General features: G+C 36.0%; 1 protein-coding gene across 1 annotated transcript in view; it reads right to left on the minus strand.

Annotated features, from left to right (window-relative positions):
- The window catches only part of pudp (pseudouridine 5'-phosphatase), a 51145-nt gene extending 40926 nt beyond the window's left edge, over window positions 1-10219 (minus strand). Inside the window, exons 1-3 of the mRNA XM_067442711.1 lie at window positions 9980-10219; window positions 9456-9674; window positions 8737-8966 (exon numbers count right to left, since the gene is read on the minus strand). Of these exons, the coding sequence (XP_067298812.1) occupies window positions 8737-8966; window positions 9456-9674; window positions 9980-10034 (504 nt within the window). The 5' untranslated portion in view covers window positions 10035-10219. The remainder of the gene's footprint in view (window positions 1-8736; window positions 8967-9455; window positions 9675-9979) is intronic.
- Window positions 10220-10463: the final 244 nt, after the last annotated feature.

Here is a 10463-nt window from a genome sequence, read left to right on the forward strand (position 1 = left end):
CCACAATGAGAAATCAAAGCCAAACAGCAAACCATCATTATTGACCAGCCAAATGACCAAAGACAGCTTTTATGCAAAGCTTTTTTTTTAAGACAAGACTTTATGGAATTGGCTAGTCTTTCAACCAAACAGACCACAAGAGGTGTGACCAACGAGCAACGAGCCATCACTTCTCTATCCATCATCCTGTTAAACCAGCCAATGGCGCGCCAGGTTGTACAGGTTTCTAGACTGAGTTGTAGGGCAAAATCACGTTCAGTTCAGTTCAGTTCAGTTCACGGGCAGATCAGGCTGGGTTTACCCAGTCTAGTAATGTCCTATACTAAACCTAAACTAATCTTGAAAAACTATATATTATAAGCTTACAATCTCTAGTTTTCATATTTGGTGACTGATGTTCAAAATATATTACAGAGGAACAGTCACTTATTTACCTTTATTTAAAAAATAGCAATGAACATGATAAACCATGAAAGATTTGTACAAACCTCAGTTTGTTTTCATGCCAGGAGTTCAAAAGATAACATACATTCAATTTTATAAGAAAAAAGGTGTGCAAATTGAAGAAAAAAATGATAGATTCTCCAAGTGGCAGTGAGCAATAACATTCGTTGTATGTGCTTATTAGAGGCAAATACTAATATGTGCAAATACTGCCAAATTGCCCATACTACTTCTGAATAGGATGTCAACTTCATAATTTGTATGAAATATATGGGTCAGATCACTCAAGACATTTATGGAAATTGAACATCACTTTGACACTCTTGGCTTTGATTTTCTTGCAATTTTAGAGTGCATGTTTTGTAAAATATATATAAATATTAATAATTATATATTTTACATTGAACATAACTCAAACTTCTATAACTTTGTTTAACCTTATTTATTTCACTTGGGGACACTTACATTTCAGCTGTATTACTGAGCTTCCCGTATTGACATTATATGACATTTGAAATTAGCTGGATGACATCACCGTTTCCTCCAGAGTCGCTGTACAGCCGAATCAAATTATTGCTTTATTTTCCCATTAAAACTGTGAAGCTGCTTTGAAATAAATGGAATTGTAAAAAGCACTATATATAAAAAAGTTGACTTGACTTCTACTAATCTGCCAAATTTCTTCTTTAAAGCAAGACCAATCCTACAACCAGAGAGAATGGGGGGGGGTGACTTTTAAGGTATTTATACACAAAGTGCTGTAAGAATCTTCACTTAGCACACTGTTATCTTTGTGTCCCTAATTTGTCTGTGTCGGTGGAACTCATTTCCTCTGCAGCCGACTTTATTGTTATCAGACTGAAGAGCCAGCTTTTTAACCAAGCATTTGGATATTCTTGTTTTTCTCAACATGAACATGTGAAACAATATAAACATGATAACCATATGCCAACGCTTTTTATTGTTGTCTGCTCTGATATATGTATATATATAAATATATGTTTTGTTTAAACTAAAAGAAAACATCAATATGTAAGCTTGTTGTGTATATTGCCTAATCATAGCTTGATAAGAAATGGTTTCAAAAACATAATGATTAAAAAATGTCTGTTTCTCATTAAACTTCACTTAAATAAACTAATATTATTATTATTATTTTGTGCCCAAAGATTAAAATGCTATATTTTTGAAAAATGCCCACCACTAGAAAAATAATTACAGAATGTTAATATTTGTGTGAGCTGCCCCTTTAACACTAAAGGTATACAAGTATACTAATGCAAACAAAACGTATGACCACCAAATTAGAATCCATAATACAACACCGCTAGCCTGATGTGGTCATACTCAATTCTAGTCAGAATAAGAGTCTGAAACTGCTCCATTGGACTGTGATTATGGGGCGTGTTTCAACCGAACCAGGAAAGACCTTGATTGCATAGACCTACAACCAATCAGAGCAACGAAGCGAAGCATTGTCAAATGTCAACAGAGCTCAACTGCGCTGTGTTGCCAAGTACGCGTTTTTTCCCGCGGGTTGAAGCAACTATTATGTGATATATAGACCCATGAGTGTGAATTTTAACAGGCAACCTTGCCAAAATAACACATTTTACCCCCCAAACACCATTTCCACAGTCACATTATGAGTTCGTTTGTGTCATGTTTTTCTGTTCTATTCATACCTGAATTTCATAGTTTGTTTTCTATTATGTTAATATGTAGTTCTGTTTTATCTGTTCACTGCCTGTTTGCTCCCATAGCTACACATTGTTTGATTTATTCAGTTCTGGTGTTCCTTGTTTATTTGCCTGTCCTTGTTTGTTTATGTGTTTGCTCTCTATACTCTCAGTTTTGGTTTACTCTTTAGCCCTATTCGTACAGTATTTTTATTTATTTTTTTCTCGTGGAGTTGTAAGTTATTCTCATTATTAACAGAGGCTAGTCAGGTATTTTATTGCCGTCCAAATCCAGGATGTCAGTTTTTCTCCTACCACCCACGTAAAAATCCAAGACCAAATAACCTACTGCTTTTTGACAAACACCAAGGTCGTGTGGTAATTCAATTGCCGTCTGAATCCACATCTCTGAGTTTTCAAGAATATCACTTCAAAATTCACTGTTTATATTCTTTTTGACCACTGCAGAGCACCGTACGGTTGCGCTTCGCGTAATTTGAATGCATTTTAAAGATTTAAAGGGGGAGTGAAACACTCAGTTTCAGTCAATCTCATGTCAATCTTGAGTACCTATAGAGTAGTATTGCGTCCTTCATATCTCCGAAAAGTCTTTAGTTTTATCATATTTATAAAAGAAATATGGGCTGTACCGAGTCTTTCCGGAAAAAACCGAGCGCCTGGAGGCGTATCGTGTGGGCGGAGCTAAAGAATGACAAGCGCGCAAAGCGGTGACGTCCTCAAGCGTGGAGAAACCCATGCTATCTCAGCTAATACAGATAATGATCCACAATCAAATCTGAGGCTGAAATAAATTGAACAGGAGAAACGGCAACATCAGGATGTCCGTCTCTGTGGTATGTACTGTATTTAGGGGCCTTTGTGTGTCTTTACACGCAGTTTATGAGGACATGATTTGGTTTATGGACTATTGTATGTGACTAACGTTAGACCTTAGAGGTAGCAAGCAAAACGGTTTTGCACATCAGAGTCAGTGTAACAGAACAACAATGGAGTAACCGTTAGCGCATTTGAATGACGAAGCACGCGATCGTATCGTTTACTGATGTTTACTCATGCGACGGTAGCCAATAGCAGAGACATTTGATGTTGATTTACTCACCGGCTGCTTCCAAGGACCGAACCTTTATCGCTGGGACCGCTCCGTCAGAAACACACTTCTTTGGTATGATTTGGTGAAGTCCTGTGACAGCAGTGACCGTGGAATCCACTTTGCGACGCGACTGAAGCGATGCCTTGAAGCTTCCCCTCATTTCTGCGTTCAAATCGGTTCAAATGCAGCGCTGCCTTCCCGGAATGCTGTGCTGAAGCGTTGAAGTCGCTCGACGTCACCCATAGGAATAAAGTGGAGCGCGGCGCGCGACATAAGTGTTCACGGACGACTGGATCTGCACCTGAGAGACTGTTTACGCCGTGCATTTCCTCTCTCTCCCTCTAGTTACGCGCGCGCACCCTACCGGGATAAGAGCACGTACGGCCCATACAAGGACCTTCCGATCTATTTAACGTCAAGTAGACCCATACTCGAAAAAAACTCGCCGAAACTTGTGAGAAACCGGAAGGAGTATTTTTAACAGAGAAATACTCATCAAACGTCCAACATTAGTTTTTGAAACTTTGTCTATGTTTAGGATGGGAATCCAAGTATTTAAAGGTGTAAAAAGCTCAGTATGCATGAAACAGCATTTCACCCCCCTTTAAAGATTATGTTGCATTAAAGGGTTACTTCAGCGATTAGCATATGGCTTTGTATCAGTAGAAACCCTGGAGTATATTCAAATGATTGTGCTTCCCCCACTCATATCCCCATGAGACAAGAGATTTATGCATTTTATTTCTGGAAAAATTCCTCCCATGACGCAAATTGACGATATTTGCGTCATCTTTGGAATGTTTGGCCAAAGGCTAAAGACTACAGCCAGCAGAGGGAGCAATTTCCGTGTTCCATGTTTTCAACTCGCACATGGGGGATGGAGATTGCACTCACAGCTCAGCTCGCAGCTTCAGGGATTGATTTAAACTGACCTATGCTGAGAGCAATGTAAGTGTTTTAACTTCTCAAATTAATTCCTATGAAAGTTAAGCTTCCAAAGACATGAAATGAAAATGTGCCAGACTGAACATGCGTTGTAAATGTATGCCGCGAGTGTAGTCGCAATTATCTCAGGTCTCATCACGAGAGCTCATCAGCTCATTTATGACGTTAAATGTAATCCGACTCCTGCAGCGTTGTGCTGTGAGACTCACGCGGCGACCCGATCATTATATTGAACAGACACGTTCAGTATTTAATTGTAGTGTCTGTTCTCCAATGGCCTCACAGGGCAGCGAAGCATTCTGGGAATTGTAGTCTTTCATCCCCATGGGACAAAAATACATTTTCTGTCTTTTCTCAGTCTAGAAGGCACCAAATTCAAAAATAATTTCACATTTCTACAACAATAATTACCCAGTTTAAATACAGCTTCATCTTTCCAGCGCTGAAGTACCCCTTTAACTTATTTCCTCTCATTTCCATGTGGAATTAAATGACATCCTTTATTTTGAGATAAAATACAAGATCATTATAAATTACATCTATATATCTTCCTATTTTAAACAGATTTAAATCATTAAATACTAGGATATTGTTTTCCTATTATTAATTAAAATATACATAAATTATTATTATACCAAGCATATGACATTTTATTTACAGCATAAAATCATATTAATGACCACGTGAGCAGCCTGTTCCCAGGTGAGGCGGATCACAAAACTTGTTCCTCCACCGTGAATAAATCACCATCCGAATGCACAAGTTTTATCACTGAAGGAATGCACAAGTTTTATCACTGAGGTAGCATGCAAATGTATATTTAGAGACGTCCACATGAGAAACAATTACCGTCCGAATATGGCTTTTCTGGTGTTAGTCATTTTAGTTATTTTGTGGTATTGTTTTCTCCTGTGACTTCTTGGATTTTAAATAAATACTCACGGAATTCTACTCCTTTGTCTTTGTGAGTGTTCAAAACAGCAACTGTGACATCAAGAAGTCAATTTTGCTAAGATAAACTTTTACTGGAAAATTAGGGAAAAGTTATCTTTAAAGCATTAATGCAAATGCTAACACATTATTTTAATATTATTATTTGTATTTAAAAATTATTATTATTATAATGCTCCACGTACCATATGTAATATATGATATGCTGTTATTATGTTTAATTTAGTGTTATGACTTCATAAAACAAAGGATTTAAAGACTGTTCAAACTTAGATCTTACCTTTATCCAGAACATGCATCATCTTCACTGACAATCGTAATCTTAATTTCTAGTGCTACGTCTGTTTTATCCTAACACGGCTCAAGATATTTTCGTAATTTAAGCTGGAAGAAGTTTGATCACAGATAAGCCTAGCTGTCTCTTTACACACATCACAAAAGTAGCTAGGATTTCTACTACTGTGATTTGTGAAGAAGAACAGCTATCTGTGATCAATGGGGATATCTATGGAGACCATGACTTCCACAATGTCCTCTGCATTAAATCAGTTTCTGTCAGCGTGAACTTCAGTTCTTTGTAAATTCTTCTACATTATCTTTGCCACTTGATCCAAGAAACTCTTAAGCATTTAATAGCATTGTTTCACCTATTGTAGACATTCTAATTCAGATTGTGTGCGCACAAGTCACAAAGCTGCTTTTCATCACAAAGTGAACAAAAAGAATTACTCAGCGCTGCTCACTCATATGCTATTTTGAATCATCAAGTTAACTGTGTAAAAAGAAAGTTATGGATGGATGGATGGATGGATGGATGGATGGATGGATGGATGGATGGATGAGTTAGGCTTGCTGCAATATTGCAAGGTTAATTTGAATTTACATTGGGTTGTGCCTTACAAACTCCTCTTTTTTAAATTCCCTTTAATGAACTGTGTGCATTTAACTCAACAATGGCGTATTGTTAAAGTTGTTTATATATATATATATATATATATATATATATATATATATATATATATATATATATATATATATATATATATCAGTACTTTCCAAACTCACATCCACTTCCTCTTCAAATAGCCAGGAGTACCATAGAAAATTCCTGAATTGTGAATAAATTATATCAGGAAAACCATGGAAAGTGGTATGACAGAGTAAAACACTGATGTATGTGTTTTCCAATGTATTTACACCACTGGAACAACAAAAGCTTTTTTTTTTAATTCTTCAATAAAGAAACTTGTTCCAAATCAAACAACAAAAAAACTTGAACCAAACCAACCAGTTCCAAAAGAAAACCATTACATTTGTTCAAAGAAAAAAAAAGTGTTACTTTTAATGTTTGTGTTATTGCTCAACTTTCTGTAGTGCTTAATATTTTGTGAGGATTGGTGGTTAGGATGGGGAAGTAATACATTTGAGAATTGAGACTCATATTAAATCTCTTTAAATAGCTGATAAGTTGCTATTTTTATATATAAAAATGTGTCCCTTTGTGCTTGTATACATGAATATCACAGAACAACATAAACTGAATACTTCTGCTGTAGCATATACAAAAAAATAAATAAATAATAAATAAAAAAAGATATAAATAGTTGTCAAGTACGCCCTCTGTGTTTTCCCTTTTGAGCTCAGGTTCTCACACACTTCCTTATTAAGGACATTATTGTGCTAGAGGATTGCTAGAGTTAGAACAAAACAGAAGAAAAAAATATCCTTCCTAAAGGAGCAAATATCAGTCCCTCAAGGACAAAAGAAACAAGTCAATTCATAGTCCTGTATCTCCATCCTGGCACCTTTCAATGCTTATTTTTTACAGTTGTACAAGGAATGGTTCCATGGCAGTACAAAATGAAACATGCATCTAGTTAATCCGCATGTGTGGTTGATTATTTCCTAGACTTTGTTAGCAAGTGAGATAATTAAAGAAGAAAATGAACAGCTTGCCACTTACCGAACAAACAAGTGGCTTTAAACAGTTCATCTCATCATACAGATTTCAAAATGAATTAATGACACTATAATTTGCATTGTAATACTACCATCTACAAGGCATGGAGAACTCAAACATTCAGTTTCATAGTGTTCACCAATTTCCAGCACTTTGGTATGTGTACATGACTATAGAATAAAACTGGAGGTTCAATGGTTTACTTACTCTCTCATATCACAGTTGGGTTTTATGTCTTATATGCAATTAGTTGCTGATTTACAGGAGATAATCAACTGGTTTTAAACAACTGAAAATGTAAATGGTCGAAATAAGTTTCCCTTGATTTAAAATACACAGCTTGGGGAAATGTCAAAAAGGCCAACAAATTTGACTACTTTTTAAATTAATTTTGTAAATGGAATTTGACTACTTTACTAACATTATGTAACAGTATTACATTATGTATAGATGTTTATCCTCTAATTTGATTGGTTGAGTGGCCATGCAAATTGCCTTTTTATTGCCTTGCGGAGACAGTAACTGGCTACATTTAGTTTAAAATGCAAGTTACTTGATATAAACTTCTTTATAGTTCATAAATGCAATATAATACTTGGTGGTGGTGTTCTAAATATCAGCACTGATGTGATGACCCGTGGCCAAGCAGTGCTGATATAGAAGCACTCGTGCTTACATATTGCTTCTAGGGTTTTTCAGCCACTTGATCATAACTGACAATAAAGACAATTAAACTATCGATCAAGGCTTCACATATTTGATTGAAATTACAATTTTAAAAAAATGATATTGGGAAATATTAGTAATTTAGTTTAGTAATTTAGATCCTTCAGAAATAATTATAATATGCTGATTTGGTGCTCAAAAACATTGCTTTTTATTTTCAATGTTGACAACAGCTGTATTTTTTTTTTTTTTTTTTTTTTTGTGGAAACCTTGAAAAGATTCTTTGATTAACAGAAATTTCAAAATAATAGCATTTATTATAGAAATCATTATAAATGTCTTTAAAGTCACTTGTATGTGTCCTTGCAGTGTATTGTATAAGTGTGAATAAGTGTATATAAGTGTATACAGTTTCAAAACCCACATAATACACAGAATAGCTTGGATAAGGGCAGTACACGAAATCATGGGCATTGGAAGCAACAAAAAAAAAAAAAAAACATGTGGGTGGGTCCTACCCCAGAGAAGAACTAAATTGTACAACAGAAAAGCAACATTGCAAAATGTGTAACAGCATTGTATAGCATTAATATTATTGCTTAGTAGTAGTAGTAGCCGTAGTAATAATATATATTGTGCCAGCTCTAAACAAATCTACAGCAAGCAAACATTCTTTACAATTCCTTTAACGAAAGACCTTGTTGGAAAACCTGAGCCTTCAATTATGCATATCATCATATTTCAGAATGCCAGCAAACTGTTTAGGTATGCTCTTGATGTTTAAATCTACTCTGGCTAAGGAATTACCTTTTCAACAGCCGCTCCTGTTTGTACTTGATTATATACCGTCAAAAAAGAGGTGACAGCCAACATGCAAACTCACTAATGCAGCTTCACTCTGCTGAATGACCAAATATGTGAATAAATGTGATGGTATACTGCTTGGTAAAACAAGAATAGAACAGAAAAGTTACCCCTACCTTTTCAGGCATGGCTGGGGGAGAGAATCTCTTGGCACAGACCACAAAAATGTCAGGGTGTGGCTTGCCATTTTTTACTTCGGGATCATCTCCAATGACAATGTGACTGAAGAGGTTGAAGAACTCTTTATGACGGCTAGTCTTCATCTCAAAGGTCAGACCTGCTGAGCTTGTGCCAACAGCAATTGGAATGCCATGCTTGTGTAGATGACTGACAAGCTTTGCTACACCTGAAACAACATCAGAAAATGGTCACTAGGGTGTTCACACTTGGTAGGATAGCATAGATAAGGATACATTGTGGTTGCTATGTTAATGTTAGTGCGGTTCATTTGAAAAAATGCAAAAGCTGCCATTTAATTTCAAACCCTGGTGCACACCGAACAACAAACTCAGCGCAGTTCAGCTGAAAACGCAACACAGACCAAAGACATCTTTGGTTAGTTCTGTCACTTGGTTAGTTCTGTTAAATCATAAAAGCCAAGTAAATGATGCTAACTGAACCAGAACTTAATGGAACATTTTCTCTTTTTGGTCTGGACCAGAGGGCCAAGTAAACAGAACTACAACTGTGAACACAGCCCAAAATGAATAACCAAGCAGTGCAACTTTAAACCATCTTCTCTTATTCATCTGGCGACTTTGAGGAAAACATGTGCTCTAAATGATATCTCTCCGTCATCTTTTGTTTCAAAATTAACTTCGAGCTCCAATCTTACCTGGCAACAGAGAAGCTGTTGGGAATAACCGCTCCTCAATTTTTCTAGTCTCCTCCAGGAGCTCTTCGGGGGTCATGGGAAGTTCAATTTTGTCTCTTATGATCCTGGCAGCCTCCAAAGCCTTCTTTCCCATCACTGAGGACTTCACTTCCCAGGTATACTGCTTACTGAACCTGTCACAGACTTCCTGGTATGCCAATGTGTACAACCTCTCAGTATCTGCAAGAGATAGTATAAAAAATAAAATAAATAAATGCAATAGCAGTGCAAATTGATGCAACGGGACAAAATGGCATTATTATTGACTTATTAATAAAGAAACTGATAAGTATTTGCTATATCCTTTGCTTAAGTGTGGTAACCTCCTAAATGAAATGTTATATTATAAATGTGCAAGCTGACATTAAAGGAGTTTTTAATTACATAAAAACTTTACATGTTTTAAACTGTTATTAGAAACATATAGGCTACTTGATGAACGCGGTACGCGGATTGTACGCGGAAGAAGAAGGAAATAGTCTCACCTAATAATAATCCGTCCATATCAAAAAGCACGTGTGTTACTGGTTCATATGACATGTTTTAATCGATACGTTTGCTCTACTGTGCGGGTACACGAAACTTCATTGACTCAGGAGGGAGACATTAAAACTGATGGACGATCATTACATAAAACAACAACACCAAGACCCAGAAAGCAAACTCCAAATTAAGTAGTACTGCAGTTCATAGCTTTCTCTTTATATTTGAACGATAAGTCAAAATGATGTGCTTTGATGAAAAAAAAAAAAAATTGGTTTCTATCTCGCCCCTTTTTCTATATGAGATGCACTTTTGCGTTTGCTAATCACTCAGGGTAACTTTTTAACTCGCCATTCTTGTTGCAAAGGTGTATGGGAAATGTAGTTTATTTTACTGTCTATGGTCTAGCGCTTACATTTACAAATATTTGTTTGTTGTTTGTGTTGTTTCAATTCATGCTCAACAATTATACATAAACTTAAACAA

This window comes from Pseudorasbora parva, chromosome 4, assembly GCF_024679245.1.
Source record: "Pseudorasbora parva isolate DD20220531a chromosome 4, ASM2467924v1, whole genome shotgun sequence".
Lineage (NCBI taxonomy): Eukaryota > Metazoa > Chordata > Actinopteri > Cypriniformes > Gobionidae > Pseudorasbora > Pseudorasbora parva.